Consider the following 26,080-nt stretch of genomic DNA (forward strand, 5'->3'; position numbering starts at 1 on the left):
ACGGTACATTTATATTATTTCTAGGTAGGTATTTTAATTTCATTTACTGATTTCTTAATTGATTTCTAAGTAAAATATTAAAAATTATTAATGGTTATTACCCCAGCAAAGTTTCCCCAATTAGTGTAATGTTTAAATTTGACTGAATGTCTTTATGTTAGTTATTCCCAAACGATGACTCATAGGGTTATTTTAATAGCATAATTAAGTACTTCATAGTGCACTCATATTTGCATTAGGTTTGAAGATATCTAGTAGGGGTGAACGAATTATATTTGTTTGTTCATTAATTAGAATAGCTTTTGGATTATTAGAGTTTTTGTTAATTTCTAACTGCTCTAAAAGATTCAGTTTACGGCCTTTATTTTGTACGTGTAACGGAGTTGGTTTATTATTATCATTAAGTGAGTGATTTTCATCTAGGAGATGTTTGGCAAATTGAGATTGTATTTTATTATTATTTTTAAAAGATCTTATATGTTCTTTAAACCTAGTGTTAAAGGACCGGCCCGTTTGTCCAACATAAACAGCGTTGCATTCGTCACACTGGAGTTTATAAATGCCACTATTTTGTAATTTGAGTACCTTACTTTTTGAGTTTTTAAGAGATGATCCTAAGTTGTTATTTGTGCGGAAGGCAATATCTAAACCACACTTTTTGAGGACTTTGGCAATTTTATTAGATGTCTGTCCGATGAATTCTAAACACCCGAATTTATTATTCGTCTTATTATTAGTCGTTGGGTAAATTAATTTAAGGTTATTTTTGTGTTTGTTATTATTAATTATTTTTTCAATGTCTCTACCCTTGAAGCCATTATTTTTAGCAATAGTTAGGATTGTATTTTTTTCCTTCTCGTATGCTTTCTTGTCGAGTGGGATATTAGTAAGCCTATGTACCATTGAGTGGTAGGCAGATAATTTATGTGACCATGGGTGTAAAGATTTATAATTAATGGTCGTATCTGTAAACGTAGGCTTATGGAAAATTTCAAACGTATGTTTATTATTTTCTCTACCGATAGTTAGGTCTAAAAAATTAATTTTATTATTACACTCTCTTTCAACCGTAAAGCAGATTTTACGGTTGATGGAGTTAGCAAATGTGACAAAAAGATCTAATTGTCTGTTGGTACCTTTCCAACAGACCAAAATGTCGTCAACATAACGAACATAGTATATTATGTGTTTGCTAAAGATTGAATTTAAAATTTGTTTTTCAATGTAATCCATGAATATTTCTGCAAGAAGTGGACTGAGGGGCGATCCCATTGGTAATCCGTCGTTTTGTTGATAGAATTTATCATTAAACTCAAAGTAGTTAGTTTCAACACAAATTTTAAATAGATCGAATAAGTCTTTTTTAGTAACTGGGTTTATATTAGATTCGTCTAAAATATCTTCAATGATTTTAAGGCATTCTTGAATAGGGATATTGCTAAAGAGACTGACCACGTCTAAAGATATGAACTGGCAATTGTGCGGTAGATTAATGTTTTTTATTTTATTTACAAGTTCGAGAGAATTTTTAACGCTATGTTTTGGGTAGAATTTAGTATGTTGTTTGAAAAGAAAGTTAAGTTTTTTGGCGAGTATTGTCGTTGGGGCGTTTATAAAAGAAACAACGGGACGTATGGGGATATTATCCTTGTGAATTTTAGGTTGTCCGTATAATGCAGGAGCCCTTGGATTCATCACCATTGCACTTCTTCTAGCGAATTTATTTGGGAATATTGATTGGCAATTATTTATTAGGATTATTATATTAATAAAATTTTTATAATTATTTGTTAGGATTATTATATTAATTAAATTTTTATATATTAATAAAAAAAAAAAAAAAGCCATTATTAAGTTCTGCAAGTATTTTAGTTTTTATTATTGTGACATCTGTTTCGGCGTTCAAGGCCATTTTCAAAAATCTGTCACAATAATAAAAAAAATAAAATACTTGCAGAACTCAATAATAACATTATTCAAATTGATTTAGATTATTTTTTTAATAAAAATTAAGAGAAGTTCTACGAATTAAACATAAAAACAATTAATAAATTGATGCATTGGCCAAACTTTTGTTATAAAATTTAAAAAATGCTGTCCATGGCAAATACAGCTCAGAGACGTGATGCATTCAAAACAAAACCGGTAGTTTTTTATTACAAAGTTTGTAACAAAAACGTGTGTCAACTATGAAAAATATGTGAAGTTATGCAAAGTAATAATATTGTAGCTATCAGTTATGTTTTACAAAATTAACAAGTTTTTGCATCAAGTTATTATAAAACAACTATTTTTGTTGTTGTTTACCAATAATGACCTGTCACTGGCACAGTAGCCATTGTTTCTATGTATATGCATCAATTATTGTAAACAAAACTTGAACTTAAAAAACTTTATTTTTGAATAATATTTCATGTAACATATTTTTAGACATCTGCCAATTCCAATTCATCTCGATCGCATGCTGTATTCCAAATCTTGGTAAGAACTCCCGGGAGCCACAAGGTGCACGGCAAGTTCTCTCTCATTGATTTGGCTGGCAATGAAAGAGGAGCTGATACATCTTCAGCCAATAGACAAACACGTGAGTCATTTTTTGAACATATTTTATTAATTATAAATAGGATGAATTTATTTGGCTTTGTTTTTGTGAAACATTCACCAATCAGTACTACATAGGGTAAATTAATAATGTTTTTAATTAAGTAAGGTAAGTCATCTGTGTGTGGTCTACTCCGTTTGAAATGCATTCTCATCACATACAAATAATAACCTACCAGAACTCGATGACATCTTTTTTTATAATAATAAACTATAATTTTTTATTGAATGGCTTCTAGTATGATTTGTATATTTTATGAAAATATTCAACAATTGAACATTTGTAAAAGGGATTGTTATAATTTTGTCAATTTAACTACAGTAAAACTTGGTTATAACGAGCATGAGGGGACCGACTAAATTTGCTCCTTATAGCCATTACTCGTTATATCCAAAATAGGTTTATAAGAATTTATATACATAAACCTACATAGTATAAAGCTCTCACAAAACATACATATGCATTATAAATCAAACACATTAATTTTTTTTTAAATATATGTAATATAGGTACTTACAATAATATACAACGATTAAACTTACAACTACACTAATTATTATATGTAATAAATTGTACAAACACTTAACATAAAACAAAAGTTTTTATTTTACTCTAAATCATTTGTACTAAAAAAATTCATTATCAAGGATTGTTTTAATGTTTTCACTTTAATGTTTCTTATTTTTCCCCTCAAAACACTTAACGCATTAAAAGTTTCATCATCTGGTTCACTGCTACCGAAAAAACACACTAATTTGTCCATCATATCACTAGCTTCCCCTATTGTAATTTGTTCCGGTTCTGTACTCATATTATCATCGTCGCTGCTTTCATCACCTTCATTGTCTTTATGCAACACAGACTCTACGATATCACTATCCGTTGGAAGTCCACATGTCGATAAACCCTCATCAACACGCACAAAGTCTGCGATATTGTCATTATTAAAATCATTTATACTATTCGTTCTTAGCCACTCTGATAATGGCATGTTGTCTTCTTCGTCGTATTCTTCATGCACATCATCAATTCTAGTTTTCAATGAAGATTTTATAAAGCAATTGGCAACTGTACTCAGTGATACATTAGTCCACGCATCATTTAAAAGAATGATCGCATCCAATATTGTTAAATTCTCATTCAACTTTTTCTCCCTCTGGCCAATAAGATGAAGTACCGCGAACCTCTGATAAAATTTTTTCAGACTGTTTATTACACCCATGTCCATTGGCTGTAATATGGATGTTGTATTCGGCGGCAGAAAAACAAGTTTTATATTGGATAAATTTTCTATTTTTGGATGCGCAGGACAGTTATCCACTACAAGAAGAATGCTTCTCTTCTTCTTAAAAAGCTCCCCTTTCCAGTCGGAAATATATTTGCAGAAAATCTCAGAAGTCATCCATGCTTTGTTATTAGCTGTGTACTCTACAGGCAAGTTTTTGTTCTTAAAACATCGCGGTTTGAGTGATTTCCCAATAACAAACAGTTTTCGTTTATCCGTTCCGGTCATATTGGCGCACACAAGCACTGTCAAACGAACTTTTGACTTTTTCCCGCCAATGCATTTATCACCTTTAAATTTAAAGGTGTTAGTGGGTGTTAAGTTATAAAAAAATCCTGTCTCATCCGCATTATAAATGTCCTGGTCACGGAAATCCTTTCTCAACTCTGGCCAAACACTCTGAACCCACGCACTTGATATTACAGGATCCACAGATGCAGCTTCACCGTTAATTTTTGCATAAACAATGTTATGCCGATTTTTAAAACGATCAAGCCAACCGTTATTACATTTAAAATTGTCATTTCCGAATTGGTTCGCGAATTTTTCCGCTTGCGCCTTCAAAATCGGCCCATCAATAGCAAATCCAGCACTTCTTTGGACACTAAACCACTTAAGTAACGCTTCGTCAACGTCAGGAACCACGCACTTTCTAAATTTTTTAGTTTCTGTGATGTTATTCTCCAACGCAGATAAATAAACATCCTTATTTTTCCACAATGTTGAAACCGTTGAAGATGACAAAAAAAATTTCTTACACACTTCGACATTTTTTGCGCCACGTTCCAATTCCCGAATAATATGGACTTTATCGCGAATTGAGAGACATTTCCTCTTGTTTGACATGGTTGTAATCGAAGGGTTTACTTCTGACTGACTAATCACTAAAGATATGATTTTAATAAACTGTGTACGTAGGTACCTACTCATATCAGCCTACATAACATTTATTGATTTTCGAACGAAATTGGGAAAACCGGATACAAATTTAACATGAGTAGCAAAACGAAAGAAGTTGTAAAAAGGGAACCAAATTGGAAGCCCCAATATTCGTATGACTTAGGTTTTATATGACCCTTTTTACATAGTTCGCGATAGTACCTACCGAATAGAAATGTTTCGTAGAGCGGCAACTCAGGCTAAATGTCATAAAAGCTTGGGATAATCCGTCCCTAATGGTATTTTAAGGGAAGTCCGAGCCGCCGGGCGGCATCCTTTTGTCTTGTTTATGACTGGTTTCGAGAATCGGTTTTTTTTCAAACGCAAATATGTATTTACCTATTTAGAAATCGTGTTGACAAAAATATTTGGACGTTACATCAATTATGAAACCTCGTTATAACAGCATACGATTGTATGAAAACAAGCACGAATTAAAATATCATTTTATAATTGCTCATTATAACCATGACCTCGCTATTTCCGTGATCGTTATAACCAAGTTTGACTGTACTACTATTTTTATCTTTAATTCGTTTCCTGCTTTATTCTTTGAAAAATATACAAAAATAGACAAATTTCACCTTTTAAAAGAAAAAAACTATATTTTATTAGCAAATTGTATTGAATGTAATTAATATAAATGGCGATCTATAGTAATTTAAAATCAAATAATAATTATATTTAATTTTGATGATAGGAATGGAAGGAGCAGAGATCAACAAATCCTTGCTGGCTCTCAAGGAATGTATCCGCGCCCTCGGCATGAAGGGTGCTCACCTGCCCTTCCGTGCCTCCAAGCTGACTCAAGTCCTGAGGGACTCTTTCATCGGAGATAAGAGTCGCACCTGCATGATTGCCATGATATCTCCCGGCCTGAGCTCCTGTGAACATTCACTCAACACTCTCAGATATGCTGACAGGTGATTAGACCAGCTTGTTTGTGGAGGACTTTGTCGTCAAATGGCCAATCAGAGCTATTTTGTTTTTTTTTTACATTTGAAAAGTCGCTGTCAAACGCCGATTCTAGGTCCCTTTTCGTTCTCTGTCAAATCGTGATCAGCTGACAAGAATAACAATGTGACTTGCAACTGAAACTGCATACGTATTATGCAGCTTCAGATACCGTGGACCATATTTAAGATTTCAGCCAAGCCACCATCATCAAGTTACCATCTCTATTTGTCTGTTGTGAGAACGAGATACGAGATGCCCGGTCTACAAAATTCATACATCTATGGTCGCACGTCATATAAAAAATATTATTGGTTTTTCAGCCTGTTTTTGACATTTGCTTGACATTTAGTATGTTACGGATTGGTTGTATTTTGCTCACAGTTTTTCTTATAATGTATGCTTTGTTTTTAGTAAATTAATAAAATTATTATTAATTATTATTTTTTTGATAAATTAATGTTTTTTTAAAGACAAGATTTTATTTATGCATAGCACAAAGGATAACAATTATTTTTATAAGCAATAATTGTTCGCCTGAAACACTCATCCACATTGAAAAAATCTCCTATTGAAAAAATGTAAAAAGCAGTAATTGTTGAATGAAACACTAGCATATATTGAATATTTTCTCGGGTAAGAAATAAGCCCCCATAGCTCAGTGGTCAGAGCTTTCGACCGGAAATCGAATGGACACGGGTTCGAGTCCCGTTGGCGTCATGTATTTTTTATCAGGAGATTTTTTCAATGTGGATGAGTGTTTCAGGCGAACAATTATTGCTTATAAAAATAATTGTTATCCTTTGTGCTATGCATAAATAAAATCTTGTCTTTAAAAAAACATTAATTTATCAAAAAAATAATAATTAATATTTGACAAGTCCAAGTATTTCACCTAAAAAATGTATACAATTTGTATCAACGCCATCTAGTGAGAGATTTAGCACTTACAATGCCTTTCTCATATAAAAATAAAGTTGGTTGTTCTCAGGTGAAAAAATGTAAAAAGCAGTAATTGTTGAATGAAACACTAGCATATATTGAATATTTTCTCGGGTAAGAAATAAGCCCCCATAGCTCAGTGGTCAGAGCTTTCGACCGGAAATCGAATGGACACGGGTTCGAGTCCCGTTGGCGTCATGTATTTTTTATCAGGAGATTTTTTAATGTGGATGAGTGTTTCAGGCGAACAATTATTGCTTATAAAAATAAAATTATTATTATTACAGAGTAAAAGAACTGGCAGCCAACGACCCCTCGGGGAGGCGAGAAGGGAATGGCAATGGCAACAATGGGAATGGAGACAGAGACAATGATATCGACATGGAAACCAATCATCGTCAAGAGAATGACCTGGCCCAGCTGCGAAGTCTTAATGTGAGTGATTATTATTTTAAAAGTCACTCTTGTTTCTTTGACTTTTAAAGTAATTTATAATAGATGTATGAGGATGAGATGAATATTTTCCAGCCTGACAAAGAAAACCTTTTCTTTCTTTGCTTTTATTTCTCAACAATTTGAAACTGCACAAGAGTCCCAACTGCTCCCAACCGTCTGGAACCAGTGCAACTATGGCATCCCCAATTAGGTTATTTTGTGAGGCTGAAGTTAGTAGGGAGGGGAAGGAGATGGGGAAGAGGAAGGTGAGGAAGTACCTGGCTATTCAGATCTGGTCACCAAACATGGCCAAAGCCATTTCGAGCAACGTTTCAATTCTGAATGGTGGTCTTTCACCAGGCCAATACTGAGTATCTTCCACTCTGGAATGTGCTGCAAATATACTATTGAGTAATTTGTGAAATAACACAAATTAATCAAATAAAATTTACTTGCGCACGCCAGGCAAGATGATCTCCACGAAGATATATTTTTCATAACGGTGCTCTAACGCAGTGATACCAATTTTATGGTGCTATCCATCGGGCTCCTCAAAATACCCACTTACTGCGCAAATGACTTCCTTGTTCCTTTCAAATTTTTGTCCTCGAGTCATGTTTTGACCATAGGGAATAAATAGATGATAATCGCTGGGTGCTAAATCATGTGGTTGGGGAAACAATTCAAATTTTAATTCGTTGAATTTTGCTTTCACTCCAACTGAAGTGTGTGCTGGTGCATTGTCGTGGTGAAAAAAAATTTTTTTCCCCCCCAGGTGGGTTGCTTTCTTTTTACTTCGTCACTCAAACGTTGCAATAAATTTGCATAGCACTCACCATTGATAGTTTAATCCTTCTGTAGGCAATTGAAAAAGAGAAATCATTTTATATCCCAGAAAACAGTTTCTATAACCTTATTCGCTGATAATATTGTTTTCGCCTTCTTCGGTGTTGGTTCACCTGAACCTGTCCATTGGTTTGACTGTTTTTTTTTACTTACCGGATTGTAGTAGTGGATCCAAGTTTTACAAATCAACACAAAAATTTGCTTGGATTCCGCTTGTTTAGCGCCAAATAAACTGTTAACCAATCCACCTAGCGCAAAGCTTTTCCATACCCAAATGGTTATGTAAAATATTGCACACACATTCAATTGACATTGTAACAGCTTCAGCTATTTCATTCACTTTTAATTTGTGATCTTCCAGCACGATTTTATGTTTTTTTTTGTCATTTCAGAAGTTGTGACCTCGTAGGGGTGTCCGGAGCGTGGTTCGGTGCTTCTGCAACCTTTCTTAAATTCAGAAACCCACTGTTTTATCCTTGAATATGATGGAGAAGAGTCTTTAAACATTGAATCCATTTCTTATTTGATTCGGAACAGAATTAAAACTTTCAAATAGACATATTTTATAACCGCACTCTTTTTCGATTTTTCCATATTCACAAAAATGACAAAGGCATCTTCTTTAACCTCTGGAACACCAGACCCTTTTTGAGAGAAATCAAAAATGAAATAAAAAATTAACTCTAAAGTGTTTCAAATGCAAGCGATTCTGTTAAAAATTTAAATGCACTTTCTCATGGCATAAAAGGTTAAATCGCATCAAAATATTCCAGTTAGGGCGAAATTCCAATGCCGGCAGCGCATGAACGGTTTGTAGGCGGAATTTTTTTTTTGTCACAGGTGTACAAACGGTTTTCCAGAGGTGAAGGGTGTCAAACATATACTAACAGAGCTATTGACCTGAAATTTGGTATGCAAGCTAGTGAAGAATAGTATTATAGAATGCCAGTACAAAATTAGACCTGCTGCCGCCATCTATGCGTTGGAGAAGGTCGGAAACTTCTCACCTCAACCTCTTGGACTGAAACATCAAAATTGTAATGTAGTGTTGCAAAACGTTTTGTTCAAAACTATGCAACACTATGGCTCGCTTTTAATAACTATTTTCCAGCTGAATTTATGACAGATAATTTTTTTAACAAACTGTTTGACTTTTGGGGCACTAAAACGTTTGCGCCACATCCTCCTTTTTGAGCTAAAGTTTTGTACAATCTTGCAGTGTCCATTATCAGGACAGATTTAACAGGCAAACTACTACCCGAAAAATCATACAACATGTTATTATACGTTATATAGTTACGTATTAGCCGTAAGAATCTGAATCAATATTTGTATTGCTTGCATTTCCAGGAAGGTGATATGTCGGCCGACATGTACACATTCCACGAGGCTGTGTCTGCGCTGCAGATGGCCGAGGAAGAGGTCCTGGACAACCACAAGGTGCTGACGGAGTACATGGCACATTGCCAGGAGCGCTCCATCCAGCTGCTCAACATGACTTGCGACGTGGACTACGACCAGGATGGTAAATACACTTATTTTTACCGTGCTCTACTACCAGTCAATGATGTATTGTAATGTGCTGTATTATATCGTCGCATTAATTCGTAGAATGCGTAACCACCAAATGTAAAATTTTACAGGAGGCACAAAAAACCTCATAGTGAAAAAAAATGAAAGACGGCTCATTCTTTTTATTTATGTTTCGAACATATAATATATTTCGAAATTTATTTTCAATCATTAAACTTTTGTAAGTTAAGGCTTTCTATTTCAAATCGGAGTTAGGAAGTTTACATAAAAACCGAGAATGGAGATACGTATTTTACAAAAGATACATACTTTTCTGCGAACAGTTTTATGAACAACCTAGCGGAAAATTTGGGAGATAGGAATTTTACATTCACAAAATAAAACACAACAATGTATGTATATGTCGAGGCAGTCTATTTAGATGCATTTTAATGATGCGGAAGGTTATCGTAAAAGGAGTGGTAATCTTTTTCTAATGTCTGTTTTAAGTCTTGTAAATGCTGGTACTGTTCCTTCCTTAAGGGATTAAATCTGGCTCTCAAGTGAAATCTTCAAACTCTAGAGATCATTACAGATTCGGCGACGGTTTTGTGCTGGGTGAGATCTACACTGACCGGGAGTAGTCGTGTCAGAGATGCTCGTTAAGTGACGCTTGGGGTTGATGAAGGAGATTGTAGAAGAATTTGATCTGACATTGTCGATCACCCTTGTAGAGTCCTGTAGAAATAAAACTGATATACTTACTAGGGTTTGCAAGACCCGGGCAAATAGTAGCCATGACAGGAAACGTTGTGAAAGAGACTCCTCAGAGTGTGAAGATAGGTGGGGGAGACTTGAAAGTGGAACTGGTGAGCAAACATGTGCTTTAAGCGTAGAAACTCTTCATGCTCAGCATCACTTTGGAGTAAAGTGAACGCTTCATCTTGCCCGGCTGGTCGATCCCGAGGTGAGAAGAAAGGACGTCGATAGATGCGTGCGTTCCTGCGTACAATGCAGGACAATTGACCCTCCGCCATCATCCCATGAAGCGGGGACATTCGAGGTTTAGCTTCGTTCTTTAAATGTAGAGTCGTTCATGAAAAAAAAATTAGAGTCCATGCTAGTGCCCTGAAGGGGTAACCATAAGTTACCTATACCGGGGCGGGTAAGTGGTGGGATCCTCGAATCCCATGAAGCGGGTAATCTTAATGTTGTGACAACCTGGAGTCGCTTGGCAGTTGATGTTACTCATTTCGGTAGGAAATGTTTACTCACATTTATCGATTGCGGTCCAAGTAGATTTGCCGTGTGGCGGGAAATCGAGTCTGCACTGCATTTTGTTCCTACAGTGTTACGGATAAGTGTAAGAGATGGAATGTTCGTCAAAGATTTCGCGCGGCATACCGACCAGGAAACGGTATAGTTGAACGACATCATCAAACAATAAAGAGAACTGCAGCCAGAAGTGGAAGCGATCCCCTTCAGGCAGTGTTTTGGTACAATCTTTGGCTGCAAAAAGTCAGGATGATCAAGGTGTTGCGCTGTCTAGTATAGTTCACACTTACTCGTGGAGACGCCCTTTTGCGCAAGTGAATATAGAAGAGGAAGTATTGACTGAGTTCTAAGTGGGCGATCTTGTTGCGGTTAAGCCAGTAGATGGGAGATGCACATCGTGCATGAAAGGGTGACATGACTTACTTCAGTCAACAACATCGAAGTAGATGGCATACCAAGACATGTGCTTGACCCGCGGAAGATGCCTGACAGAGAACGGACTGTGTCTGAGGAGAGACGAGATGGAATTGCCGCACGTTCCACCGTCAATATTTTGGGTTTGTTTGAAGAGGACAGTGAAGAACCGGATCCGGATATGCATCAGGAGGAGATCCACTTGCAAAGAGATGGTGACCTTGAAGAAGAGGTAATCACAGAACAATGACCTATTAGGACGCGAAGGGCTCCGGGTTAGTTAAATCAATTCGTGCAGTGATGATGACATCAGGAGGGCGTGTGGTGATAAGTAGGTACCACTCTAAAAGCGGTGAACGCAACCGCAAAGGCAAATAAAACAAGAGAGCTACGGCAGAGCGTCACACGGTGCAGAAGACGTCAGTTTAGACTACAGATACAAACACTATTCGTGACTTCACAATTAAAATTAAGGTTATAAAATGTTCAAAATTGATCAATCAACTTATCTCAGTTAATTTCACGGTAAAACTATTACACCGTAAATAAATTTCCTCAGTCAAAAGCACAACAAGCGTGCACGGCTCACCGGCCAATACTGAATTAAGGAGTTTCGAAGTATTCGCGAGTAAAAATGGCACCATGGTGTTTCCTAATTTGTGTTTATCTAAAAGGTTAATTTTTTTTTTTTTTCCAGTTTTACTAGTCGATGCGGGACTAATTTTAACACCAGATGGCATTAAAAACGTATTTTCGAAAAATTTGGAGTTACGCAGTCTACGAATTAATGCGACGATATACTATATTGCTACACATACGTGGTTTATCATCATTTCATAGATTCTAATACCACAATTTTAAAATTATCATGATTTATTTTTGGGGTATTATGCTGTGTTGCGCTTCTCCTTTTTTAGTCAACTTTTCGGAAAGCGTTACAGTATCCATCATCAGGGCAGATGTGAACAAAACGTTGGCTAAAGAAAGTGCAACACGGCGTAATACCCCAAAAATAAATCAAGATATGTTATACTTTTGGCAGTGAAAATCTCAAATCATAAATACCACTAGTTAAAAATTCACAATATACTTTCTAAATTTTAAAGTTTTTTTATTATGTAATGAAAAATTCTTTTTTTTTAAAGTTACAGCGGTATTGCTTTTGTGTGACTGAAATAATAATATTGTGTGTATATTTTTTTTAATCTTGTGCCAGATTTTTGTTTAGTAGTTAGAGCTTGCATCAGCAATATGTAATCTTTAATTTATAGAAAAAAATTTCAAACTAATTAATCATTTTTGAAATATTCTCAAATAAACATCAGTATTAGGTTAATTTAGAAAGCATTTGCAACCAAAAAAGATTATAATTGGATGATTTATATAGCGCCTTTTTTGTGAAAAATCACCTCAAGGGCGCTATCAAAATTTACTAGTGTCTTTAATTTATTATTTTACAAAATCTGATTATTTAGAAACAAAGCAGATTAATTTTTGCATGTTGTCCGTTTGATTTTTGCATTTTGTGGACCTTTTTTTGGTTAAATATCACAAAATTAATGGCCATTATATGTTATTAACAGCCTGTCTTTTTGCATGATGCACATTTTCCGATCTTTCACTATGCGCAGAAGCGATTCAAGTTTTCGAGTTTTGAAATACATACAATAAAAAGTAGACTAGAGGAACTAAAATTAGCAAAATTAAAAGAAACGGTTGACTTGATTGATACTCTCAAAATTTTATCTGGACATTATAGTTGCCATAAGTATTCAAGAAATCTTCACCACCAAAGTAGACACTCAAAAAAATTAACAAAACACCTTTTTCATTCAATCGTAAGAAACACTTCCTTGCAAATGGAGTAAACTTCCATAACACGTCATTGGTGTTACAAATTTAAAGCCCTATTGGATTCTCATTTGGAGAGAAAAAAGAAACGACTTATTGTAAAATTAGATATAAGCGCATCAACTGAATGCTGCCAGCTCATTAAATAATAATAATAACTTCGCTTTGTCACTTCGGTGTTGCAATCAACTTATTATAATTATATATAAAATCACATTGCCTGTGTAAGTTCAACACAACGCATGAGCCAATAATGAGCTTTAGTTTGAACAGCCCAAGCCGCATTGATTGGTGCTTTCAAACTTTTAAATTGACCAATAAATAGATTGCTTGTATTCAGTCAAGTCAATACTGGAAATGAACCATCCCCAGTACATAAGCAAGAAAAAGAGCATGTATATACCTAGATGGCTTTTTGTCTCTCCTGAACATTATTCCAACTGCTTCATCTGCGGTATTGGGACTTAAGCCAATGACATTTTAATTTCTGTGATATATTTTAGTTTCTGTTTTGAGGGCTGGTTATGTGATGTTTGTATGTACAATGTATTTGTGTTGTAAAGTCTTTTCATGTTTTTGTTTTAAATTTGGTGGGGGTAAGCAGAAAGAATTTATTTGTAACATTGTTTTAGGACTCAAGAGCCACCCAATAGAAGCTTAGGTATTTCTCACAGAATTGAGGTTCTAATGTTTTATTCCTAAAAATTTCAAAATTTTTATTGGTATACAGGTTTGTTGATTGACAATTTTTTTTATGTCAAGAGATCAAGATCGGAGTGATATGTATTTAGTATTTTAATTATGCTTGGTTAACAATGCTTCTATGTCATATAGCAACAAATAAAGTATGTAATTGTAACCAAGTGAATATAAACAGAGTGCGTTGCAGATCAATCAAGAAAGAGAAGCAGACGGCCGAGGATGCGGAGGAGATCTATCAAGTACTCGAATTACCGCTATGACACTATGATAGGTAGATGTCCATTTCCAATGTCCGCTTTCACTACCACCTAACATACTACTTGTCTAACTGTCTAACTGGTTGGTGGTCGGTTGGTTGCTTGGTAGGTTGGTAGGTTAGACACCCAAGGAGGAACTTATCACCTGTCTGTTTCAGCGTATGCGGCTCAATGGGAAGCCCTGCTGTCGGAGCAGATCCAAGTCCTGGCTCAGTCGCGGGACCTGGTGGCCGTGTTTCGATCTAAAATGGCAAATGAGGAGCATTTGTCCAGAAATATCCAGCCTAATATCCGCTAACAAATGCTACAGTCTTACCCAGTGTTTATTTCGTAGTGAAATTTATGAATGTGAGATCGTAATCACTAAGTTAATCACAATGTAATCTTTTTCCATATTGCAATTAAACATTAATAAATGCTAAATATTTCATTTTTGTATCTTAAACATTAGTTGATGCGATCATCTTTCATTTGCTTCCATCGTTGATGGGATTTTTTAAGTCAACTATTTTTATTTTTTTTTTATCCATATTTAATATTCTAAATCGGTTGTGCATTTTTAGCATTTATCCCGGCTATAAAAGCTTAAAAGTGCCCACTTTATACTAATTGCAATAGGTTAGATATTGATAAAATTGTCTGTGAATTTTGATGCACTTTGATAATGTTATTGGAGCTTTAGTAGAAGCATCCCTAACTTATGAAAGGTCTTTGTGCAGCTGTTTTGGTAGGTACAAGTAAGAAGAGATCCAATCGATCAAAGTCTCAGCATGCTCTATCTCTGTATCAGAGTAAACGGGATGTTGTCAGATGACACTGATTTGAATGTTTTTGATGGAATTAGAAATTCTTACAACTAAAACTGTTACTCCAAACCAGCAAAAGCTTTATTACATGTCGGAATATAAACTTTCATGAAATGGCAATTTCAATACAAATACCGAAGATCTTATAAATTAACTGTAATATGTACTACGAAAGTTAAAATTATCTATAATGTACACCTTAAAGGGTAGAAAGGCATTCAAAATCTGCTCTACTTTGCCTTAATATTTATTTTTATACTTAATCATATTGATAATTTTTTTTTTATTGTTATGTAATGTTTCGTGTAACATGTAACTAAAATTAAAATGCTTTTTAACATCACAACAAGAAATAAACAATGATTATCCAAGTTTAAATAATTCATTTTTATTAATGCAGCTCTTTGATTTTATTACACCTTGCTACCAAGTTTTTACAGATAACGAGATGTTTGTGGTGTTTCTGAGATGACGTGTGTGCAGGCACTGCCTACTACTTGATTATCTGTTATCCTATATTGGGTCACCTTGTATATTAAATTCAAATTAATAAACGAAACCTTTTCAAATGCACAATAAATATTTATTTACAAGGAAAACAAAATTAAATTTTCAATAGTCAAGTAGATTACACAATCATGAAGATAATTATACTCCTGTTGTCAAAAGTTTGCCCACAGTGATAATACTTCCCTTCTTTCAAATAGACAATTAAAATATGTACATTATTTGCTATAACATGTAATACAGTAGTCAAATATTTGTGTAAATCAACATTTTTTAACTGAATTATATTTATACATTTTATTATTTCCTCAAACAAAATGTTTATAAAAATTCTAATTACATCTAATGGAATATAGGACATGGATAATACAATAATAAATATAAATTTGATTTCTTATTGCAGTTAAACACTGGCTATATTAACTTAACTTTGTAGGCATATTATGCCTATAAAGACTATTTGAAATAATAATAAACACACTCTGGAAATTTTTGCCAGTTTTCGATACATTGAAAGTAAACATAATTTTAAAATTTCTCGCTAAATAACAAAATAATGAATTATTATTTCGATATTTGGCATAAAATATAAATTCATTTGATATTCAAGGTATTCCAAATACCAAAGCTTTTTCACAACTTTTCAGACCGGGTTTTGCAACTCCACGACGTCCATGACTCAAATATTGATTAGATTTTACCCTAAAGAAGTCAATTACTATTGCAAACAGACGAAATAAGAAATGGAATAATCATATAATTTGCAACAATACCATTTATCGTTCATGGATCAGATGGAAGAACGCTCAGAATAATTATTGAAAATCATAATTTGTCAGATCTTTTCCCGTATGCTGATGGCGCATATGTATAGCATATCGACATGTGTGTCACGTGACAGGATAGATTGCGTTGAAATGGCCAGGCATTGTTAAGAAGGTATTGTAGAAATAGGTTAAGAAGTGTGTGCATTACACGCCCTACAACCACGCACTAATAAATTTTATTATCATCACATTTCTCATTGTCAGTTTCCTGGCATGTACACAGAAATAGTGTGAAACTTTGCTTTGCTCTGTTAGGATATTGTACATTAGTTATTATAGGAATAAAGGAGAACACAAGAAATGCAATGTGGGTGTTTAGTGATCCAAAAACCTGGATTATTCTCCCCTAAATTTCAAATACATACTTGTGTTTCATCAGAATGAAAATCATTCATCATCATACAATGTGCATGAAAGCCATTTCTAGTGTAAGTTATACATTCATTGGAATAACCAGATTACCTTAGAGGAATATACACAGGGTGTCCGGCGGTAAGGTAAGGCAAGTAACTTTTTTCGAAATTTTTACCATTTTAAGGTAGTTTTCAGGTACAAATGTTGAATTGTTTGTATGGAGAAAATAATATTCTTCTATGGAAAAATGTTTTGTATGGGAAAAGTTTCTAGGGTATGTTATACATTCAGTGGAATAAACAGATTACCTTAAAGCAGGGTTTCCAAACCTTTTTGTACTCTAGAGCAGTGCTCCGCAACCGGTGTGCCGTGGCACACTGGTGTGCCGTGAGCCGGACGCAGGTGTGCCGCGGTCAAATTCAATGTATTTGACATTTTACAATATTTCATCATGTATTTAATACACAATGACAAAATATTTTTCGTAATATTGTCTATTTTTCATTGTCTGCAGATACTGTTAAAAGAGGTATTTACAATATATTAGAAACACTGATTAGAAAACTGTTATTGGCTGAAAAATTTGCACTTCAGATCAACGAAACAACCGATATTAAAAATAAAGCACAATTGATAGCTATTGTACTTTTCGTTGACGAGGACTTTATTAAAGAACATTATTTATTTTGTAAGGAGGTTCCAGAGCGAACTACCGGTGAAGAATTTTTTCAAGTAACTGATGATCTCTTCAACATATATAATATTAAATGGAGCAATTGCATTGCTCTTCGCACGGATGGCGCTGCGGCAATGACGGGTAGTAAAAAGGGTTTTGTCTCTTGTGTAAAACAAAAAAATCCAACGTTACAATTTACACACTGCTGCATACATCGAGAAGCATTGATGGTCAAAAATTTACCGGAGGAACTTTTGAACACGATGAATAAATGCATTAAAATCGTAAACATAATTAAATCAAGATCCCTAAACTCGCGAATCTTTGGAATACTCTGTGCAGAAATGGGAGCCGAATATGAATCCTTATTGTTTTATACTGAAATTTGTTGGCTATCCCGAGGCAAAGTTTTGGCTAGATTGTTTGAGCTTCGTCACGAGGTGTGTGAGTTTCTTTTAAATCAAAATATGTCCAAACTATATCAGCACCTCGATGATAATTACTGGATAGCCAAACTTGCATACATGGCTGATATATTCAAGCATTTGAATGAACTTAGTAACGAACTTTGGCAGAAAGAGTTGCAAAAAGGATGTTTGGAAATGTACCAAAGGATCAACCATAGTACAATTGAAAACAAACAATTAACTGTGGATCTGACCCAACAACATTTAAGTATGCTTCAGCAGAAATTTGGTCGGTATTTTTATTCCATTAATACGGAACAATACGATTGGATTCGAAATCCTTTTGCAACCAATACAATAAATTCTACGGAAGCACTGCCTCTGCAAATTCGAGTGGAATTTACAGATTTAAATAATGATATGACATTAAAACTTCACTTCTCCGAAGATCAATTAGATGTTTTCTGGATTTACGTTAAAAAAGAATATCCTCACATTTCCGTCAAAGCATTCTTAACACTACTTCCATTTTCAACGACATATTTATGTGAGCAAAGTTTTTAAACGCCTGTATTAATTAAAAGACAGAAGTGAAACTTCTAGTATTCCTCTCTCTCTATTTTCATTTCATCATCTCTATTTTCTCTCTTAGGTTAGTTTGAAAATTAGAGGTTAAATAATTCAACGACGAAGCATGGATTTGCTTTTTCTAATATTTTCTTATAGATGAATGACGTTCGATTAATGTATAGTTCCAAAAATTTTCAATTTATTCACAAGTATACAATATTACATAAATAACAATATTACAATTAAAAATTACAAAGAAATTACAATGACAATTTACCAATCATGTGCCATTTTCATTGTCAATTTCATGAATATCATTTCCTAATGTCGTGATAATTGGGTTATGGTAACTAAAGTGCGAGATATATACATTCCAACAATACTACTATATTGTGAAATATTTATCAACTCTTATAGGTTATATTTACCTTATGTTAATGTCATCACTGTGTGAATCAGACTCTCCTCTTCTTTGGTGATTCTCAGGGGATATTTCCTCTTGTGCCACTGATGTGTTCATCACCTCTATCTCGTCACTACTCATTTTTAACACTGAAATTCTGTACCAAACCGTATGAACCACAATCAATTACGTATTTCACTCGTATTACACTCACGACGCAGTATACTAACCAAGCAGCTGATGCTTGGCGTGGCGCAGTTCGCTGGTGTCTGAGAGAGAGGAAAGAAGAGAAGAGAGAGAACGTTCGTGAGCGGCTCCCCCACCTCAACAAGCGCATATGGTGAGAGAGGGACAGTGAACGGTGAGCGGTGGTGGGGGTACCCGCATTTTCGTGTCGATCCTAACTCGGTTTTACTCCGTCCCCGAATTACGCGCCTAAAGAAGTTTCACTTCAAAAATGATAAGCTGTCATGCTTCCAACAACTTCGGGTTGCGCTGTCAAAAATCGAGCCGAATATAAAACTTTTGTGTTCATTGAAACAAGCGCAGGTTAATTTAACAATTAATCGCTCATTAATTTATTATTATTATCTAATAATTATGAAGATTGCGTAAAAATAAAAATGTTATATTTATATGTATGTATGTATACTTTTCAAATAAAAAACAAGGAATTATTGTAAAATTTGTGTATCAAATTAATATCTATATATTTTAGCTTTTGGTGTGCCGCGGAATTCTAGGAAGAAATTTGGTGTGTCGTAGGTGAGAAAAGGTTGCGGAGCACTGCTCTAGAGCATATTCTAAAATATCGGTAGTGTGGCGGGCACCACCTATTTTTAATCGACAAACTCGGGGCAGCAATCGCAATCAAAATGACAACAACGCGGTTCCAGGCGAGGAATGCTATTTGCACATCACTCCTTGTACACGCCGAGTATCCGACGTGAGCCGATGATTGCCGAACCGATCGGGACGGTACGAACATGTGACTACTGTCAGTTTGGCTATCGGGGCCATGCTTATTGCTTTCACTGACAGACAGAGTCATGTGCCATATGTTTTGGCGCCTTCGGCGTTCATCGGCTCAGTTCGTGGCATTCGTTCACTTCGGGTATTCTGCGTGTACAAGGAGTGATGTGCAAATAGAACTCTCCATTCCAGGCTAGCGTGAAGAGTGCAGTCTGGCTCGCCGCTACACAGGTTGCGACAAGTACTGTCAGCAAAGGAACCACTCATACATACAATATCGCAAACATACAAACGTATTTAATAAACCTAATGTTTATGAAAAAATTATTTTCCGTCGAATAGCGGCGGGCACATACGAATCGTTCCGAATGGTGCCCGCGGGCACGGGGTTGGGAACCCCTGCCTTAGAGGAATATACACAGGGTGTCCAGGGGTAAAGTGTACAAACTTCGGAAGGAGATTCTACATGATGGTAGGAATAAAAAAGATAAATAACTTTTTCGCAATTCCATTTTTTTTCCCATAGAAGATTATTATTTTCTCCATACAATCCAACTTTTGTACCTGAAAAATATGTTAAAATTTAGAAAAAAGTTGCCTATTCTTTTTACTTGTAGAATATAGAATCACCTCCAGAAGTTTGTGCACCTTACCCCCAAAGAATATAGTACCCCCGCATACATTTCCTCCAAGCAGGTTATACTATACTGCAATCACCAAGAACTAATATTTAAAAAAAAAAAATTAACATATTTCATAAGAGGAACAAAATATGATTTGCATCATATTGTGATTCGGTTCGTCTATTCCGCATTGCTGCTTGCAATTTATCCATAAAATAAATAAATTCATAACACATTTTAATTCCCTTAGGATGGATAGCTAACGAAAGTGAACACAGACTACAGAGCATTGTATTATTTATTGCAATATTCAAACTTAAAATGTACTTCCACTAACTTCTTAAGTGCCAAAATTAACCATTGAATATGAACAATTTGTATGCATTGAGTACCAGCGTATTCAATTTTTATTCTGAAAACAATACTTTCTGTTTGTGGGATTGGCTTCGGCACATTACAGAGGTTAATTAGGTTGTGGAAGTTCGGCATTTTAGAGGTAAATGGTGCAAGGCACTTTGTGTTTAATCTCTCCATTTGTTCGTGGTGAATACAGTTGAAAAAGCAATAATTTATTTTATTACCGAACCTAATGTGGATTATTGTACCACCACTAGAGTCAGTACATGCTTTTTACATCCATTATTAATGGGCGCTACAGATCATTCAATTTATTTGAGCGGTTGTATTAATCTGGTTGAGTTGAAGGTATGTAATAAGGGAGCACGGCTATCGAATTGAATAGTTGAACCTACAGATCATCCAACCACCATCAAGCCACTCAACCGCCAACCAAGTTGAATCGTCTCTAGCATGGTTGAATCGACTTTACTCAGTCTGCCTTCGTGCGTAGTTGTTTATGAAAGTACATTTAAAGAATAAAAATAAATAAATTGTCAGGCATAACTACTGATTGTGATGTTTTGATAGGTTTTTTTAATGAGGATTTAACTTGCTTTGGGAGGATACTATAAGCAAGATGTTCAAATGTTTTTAAAAGGATGTAACAAATGAAAATGTAAAAAGCCAAAATTTTATTTTTTTAGTAGCTTCGTATGACATTTTTTTCATTCAATTTAGTAGTTAACCTTACTACTAGAGCGATGGCAAATTTTTGATAAAGTAGGAGGCATGCTACATGTGTTTCCCAGAGGAACAACTGATGAAAATGAACCAAGTATCGCATCGTATGTACGCAACACTCGACGGTTGAATCAATTAAATTGAGTGGTCTATAGGGGGTTTACGTGTGATGTACATACAACATTGAAATACCTTGTTGATATGGTATTGAGAGAATAGGAAGTTGTTGATTTGCATAACTACAAAATAAATATGTCATTTGAAAACTTAATATTGTAGCAAAGAGGTACATAATACGTACATACTTTTTCTATTTACAGTCAGTAATCAATAATTATTTTTTCGAGCTTAGAGAGTAGCTATAAAAGTCAGTTTTATATTTATAAAAAAACACATTTTTGTTTATAATTCATTATAATTATTGTCAAGAGAAATAATTAATGTCTCAAATTATAAGGAAAATTTAACCCTCAAACCTCTGGTATATTCTGTCAGTTATTTATGTCTACATACAAAAACTAAAATCTGTTTTTGAAAGGTGATGAAATATGGTTTAAAATTTTATTGTTAGAAATAAACAAATAATTTTTGAAATATCATGAAAAAAATGGCTCACCTTACGTTTTTTGTAACTAAAATTACTGATAAGTAAAAAATAAATTATAAAACACACGCATTTTACATATTAGACAAATGTATTACAAACATTATTGACACCACACTTTTTGTTGTTTCGTATTAAAAAAAATTCACTAAGTTTCATAATTTCTTTTCAAATTGCGGTCGGAACTTTTGGTTTCATGAATGCGCACATTTTAATTATTAAGTTGTTAACTTTTAGATTTGAATATAAAGCATGGTATTTCCTCTTTAGATCATATTTCTCACCATCACTGTAAGGGAGACAACGATTTCTGTAAGACCAAATGAGTTGTTCCCAAAAGCGAAGTAGAATGTAAACTATTGTATTATAATACATAAATAAATTATATTGTATTTACAGCTCCAATGGTTATCGATTAACTATTAGGCACATAAATAAATAATTACATAATCAGGATAAACAAAACATTCAGCTATTTTATGGCCAGCCATAAAGGAAAACATTTATCACAGATAAGAAATGCTGCTTTCTAAAAGAACATTATTTGTGCTTTAGTTAAAGGAATTATTCTATTTTAATGTTATGTTATGAAACATCGTCGTCTTCAAACCCGCTCCCTTCTCCCGAGAGGATCATCGGCTGCCCGATGGCTGGAACGAGATGAGCAAATTCATTAGTCGCCCAGAGATAAAGATCCAGAGTTTGTTCTGTGGACTCAGCGATGAATCTTACGAATGGTCGCACGTCGCCCTCGTTGGCAGTCTGCAAGTGTTGATAGTAAAGGTGTCGGTGCTGTTTCAGTATTATAACGGGGGGGTAGCCCGCTTGCATGAGCAGCAGATTCATCAGCAGTCGAGAGGTTCGCCCATTTCCATCTATGAAAGGATGTATGTGAACCAACTTGTAATGTGCTAAAGCTGCATACCTGTAACACAACATTAATAAATTACCTACTGAATTTGTTTATTCTAATAATTTTGACACAAATGTGACCGTTATAAATTAGCATTGTGTTACTAATAAAATTTTACACTATCACCATGCTACACTTTGTTATCAAAGTATTGGTATGAAAATAAAAGAATTAGAACTGTTAGAATGAAAATAATCAAGTTTGACCAGTCTCAGTTTTTTTCTCTACAGTGTATTTTTTATATTTAGTCTTTGAAGATAATATTAGCGACTCCCAAACGAAAATTTGAAACACTAAATCAGAAAAAGATTTGGTCACTTCTCGGAAGTTCCTAATATTGCCTTCAATGATTAAATATTATACTGTGACGCTTAATAAATAGATCCCGATGGTCCCATGGTTTAAGACACCTGTCCAGGTAAGACAAGAGATCCAGGGTTCAATTCCTAGTTGTGACCGTTATCTTTTTATTTTTCAAGTGTCTTGTTCTATTTCATGTTTGGTTTGGATTTATTAGTGTTATCGTCTTCATTAATTAATTTCATGTTTGTAAAGGAAAATTTTCTGAATTAAAGTCTGATAACTTTGTTTACACCACTTCTTTATTCAATACAAAACCTACATGTTTCGAGAACAATGTTCTGTTCATCAGTACTACTCGTATAAGACTTGTTGTGATGAAGAGAACATTGTTCTCGAAAAATGTAGATTTTGTATTTAATTCATGAATTATGTCATCACAAAGTAAAAATCTACCTTTAGAAGAAATATTCTTTGAAAATTTTTCTGTGTAATGAGACAATAATCACATTTTGATTAAAATGGAATAAAAGTTTAACCTGACGGGATGCATATCCAAGGCATCATCAGAGTTTAGCCAAAGGAGGAATTGTCCCATGAGCGAGTTGATTAACATGGGTCCCGGTGGTACATGTCCGCCTACGTAAACTTGAGTGCGCCGGAAATATCCTCCTTCTGTGGGATCAACGAATCCTAAAACACGTCGATGTATCTCCAGAATATCACTAACTGTTACCGCTCGCATTCTATTCAGTAGAGTTGAATTGATATACTTCATAGCAGCGTCCAGTCCAAATATTTCATTATGTTCATCAATACTTTTCCCTCCGATTGCCAGTCTAGTTTCCAGGATAGATCTTGTCTGTAGAAGAGACATGGTGTTTCCTTCAATACCAACTGTATGGTAGATGTGTTGGAAGTAGGCCTCCTTCTTGGCTCTCCTCAAGGCAGAGTTGGAATCTGGTATAGCAGAAAGTGCATCACGTTTTCGGTCTATTTTCTCCAGCATCTCTTGATCTAAGTTTTCTACAATGCTCGCTGTGCGCTGCCTGTTGGTGAGAGCAGCGGGGTGGTCCGGGTAGTTGGACAGGGCCCGGAGATACAGCTCATCGGCCTTGACTATATCCATCTTGGTTTGTTCGATGAACTCTCCAAAATGTGTAAGAATGTCGGGGTGCTTAGGAGAAAGAGCCACTGCGTGTTGGAAGAGTTTCAGGGCTTTATCGGATTTACCCTGACTTTTCATGTCAAGAGCTGCTTGTAAAGACACAATTGCCTCTGAATCAGATACTCTATCCTTAAGTTTAAGTCTTTCTTCCTTTGGAGAATAAGTAACTGATAATTGTCCAAAATTATCATCACTTACACTTAATGAAAAGTCATTAGGCATAGGCAAGAAAGGGGACCGTTTCGAAACATTCTTTATAAAATGACTTTGCAAAATGGAAAAACTAACGATTGCACAAACACATACTGAAAACGCAATAAAAGTTTGCCTCTTCCAGGATTGCTTGCGAATTTTACTGGAGACAGTATTTTTTAGCTCCATTGCAGCTGAAACCGAGAACTTTCCCAGAAACATCCTGACCCGACTACAAATTTAAAAATTCAAATAATTTATTGAAGATAACACAACGGTAAAACACGTCATACTTCACTTCACTATTTATTTATGCATCTAAAAGAATTAGACTATTTACCACTGACACTCATAAATAAACCTGGACACAATATGGAATTTTGACGTTTGTCATTTTTAAATGAAGGACAATCATACGCGATCATACGCATAAATAAATAAACCACCCACATCATACGTATTACGTCTATAAAAAATATTGTCTCTGGTTCGGTGAAGTACGAAATACCCATTCACACAGAGCGATTTTAGTTGAACGACAAAAATTGAACAAAAGATTTTCAGACGTTTCAATTTAACTCGAACCGATTTTTTTAATCATTATTCAAGTGAAGTTAACTCTGCGTGTGTTCCTATGATTTCGGACCTTTTACGGAACGAACTTTAGAATATGAAAAAGTGCAAAAAACTTCGTATGTGGGCTAAAAAGTGAATTATAAGGATATAACTATAAGGCGTTAGAAGATACCGAAGGCTATCGCAATCATTTGGGATTTTCGGAAGAACAATTTGATGTACAGTTGTCTAATATTCAAGAAAAAATCCAAAAACACGACACAGTTATGCACGCGGCTGTCCCGTCCAAAACTAAGTTACAAATTACGCTAAGAAACCTGGCAAAGGGGATTCTTTTTCAAGTATTTGCACAGAGTTCAAAAAATACGATATCATTGTTTATAAAAGAAGTGTTCGTTGAAATTATCTCGGATTAAATATCTCGGGGTGATAATAGAACAACATATGAAGTGGAAGAGCCATATCTGTGAATTGGTTAAGCTCATCAGAAAGTGAGTATATATATTCATAAGATTAAGAAATATTTTAAAACGAAGTAACCTAAAAAGAGTATACTACGCACTAATCCAGTCGTTAATTTAATATGGAATTGTGGATGGGGGGATCATACAACAATATCCTAACCCCGATCAAAGTGGTCCAGAAGCTAATAATCAAAGTAATCCTCAAGAAACCCTTCACATATCCAACAGAAACGCTATTTGCAGATTTCGGGGTGTCCCAAGTAGAGGATATCTTAAAGAAAAATGCAATTATCCAAATTTATAAAGATAATATAATCAAAAACTTTGAAACCCACCTGTCAAAAAAATATCAATACAATATCAAAATGTAACACCAAACAAATGCAAAATAACTATACCTATTTAGGAATAAAGTATTTCAACAACTAATAGTAGACAATAAATTTAAATGGGATAAACAAGTGGCTAAAATCTGTAACCAGCTCCGATCTTTTGCAAGTAATTTTTATAAACTGAAATTTGTTTTGCCTCATTGTACTCTTAAAATAATTTATTTTTCTATGGTCGAATCCATACTCAGATATGGCATACGAACTTGGGGGCACTCAAGCAATATTTATATTA

General features: G+C 34.7%; 2 protein-coding genes across 7 annotated transcripts in view; one reads left to right on the forward strand and one right to left on the reverse strand.

Annotated features, from left to right (window-relative positions):
- Positions 1–18,865, forward strand: part of Klp10A (kinesin-like protein 10A) — a 72,240-nt gene extending 53,375 nt beyond the window's left edge. For 3 of the 6 annotated variants that reach the window (XM_089649205.1, XM_089649231.1, XM_089649240.1), the window contains 6 exons: positions 2,431–2,584; positions 5,527–5,749; positions 7,010–7,157; positions 9,354–9,528; positions 13,945–14,028; positions 14,173–18,865. In XM_089649205.1, coding sequence (XP_089505331.1) covers positions 2,431–2,584; positions 5,527–5,749; positions 7,010–7,157; positions 9,354–9,528; positions 13,945–14,028; positions 14,173–14,312 — 924 coding nt within the window. In that variant the 3' untranslated portion in view covers positions 14,313–18,865. The remainder of the gene's footprint in view (positions 1–2,430; positions 2,585–5,526; positions 5,750–7,009; positions 7,158–9,353; positions 9,529–13,944; positions 14,029–14,172) is intronic. The other 3 variants (XM_089649213.1, XM_089649251.1, XM_089649223.1) reach the window with 2 other exon arrangements.
- A 260-nt stretch (positions 18,866–19,125) lies between these two features.
- Positions 19,126–24,829, reverse strand: Fic (FIC domain protein adenylyltransferase). Its single transcript, XM_089650966.1, has 2 exons — positions 23,596–24,829; positions 19,126–22,768 (listed from the first exon to the last, which is right to left on the reverse strand). Exons 1-2 carry the CDS (start codon positions 24,636–24,638, stop codon positions 22,429–22,431), a joined length of 1,383 nt encoding a protein of 460 aa, XP_089507092.1. The 5' UTR covers positions 24,639–24,829; the 3' UTR covers positions 19,126–22,428.
- Between the last annotated feature and the right edge of the window lie 1,251 nt (positions 24,830–26,080).

This window comes from Hesperophylax consimilis, chromosome 3 (genome assembly GCF_061612785.1).
Source record: "Hesperophylax consimilis isolate HC1 chromosome 3, BYU_Hcon_1.0, whole genome shotgun sequence".
In the NCBI taxonomy this organism is placed as follows: Eukaryota; Metazoa; Arthropoda; class Insecta; order Trichoptera; family Limnephilidae; genus Hesperophylax; species Hesperophylax consimilis.

Excerpts from the sequence above, each read along its gene's own strand:
- Fic (XM_089650966.1), bottom strand. The coding sequence starts at position 24,638 with ATGTTTCTGGGAAAGTTCTCGGTTTCAGCTGCAATGGAGCTAAAAAAT. Across the intron at positions 22,769-23,595 it reads TTGGATATGCATCCCGTCAG|GTATGCAGCTTTAGCACATT; the intron begins GTTAAACTTTTA and ends GTTGTGTTACAG.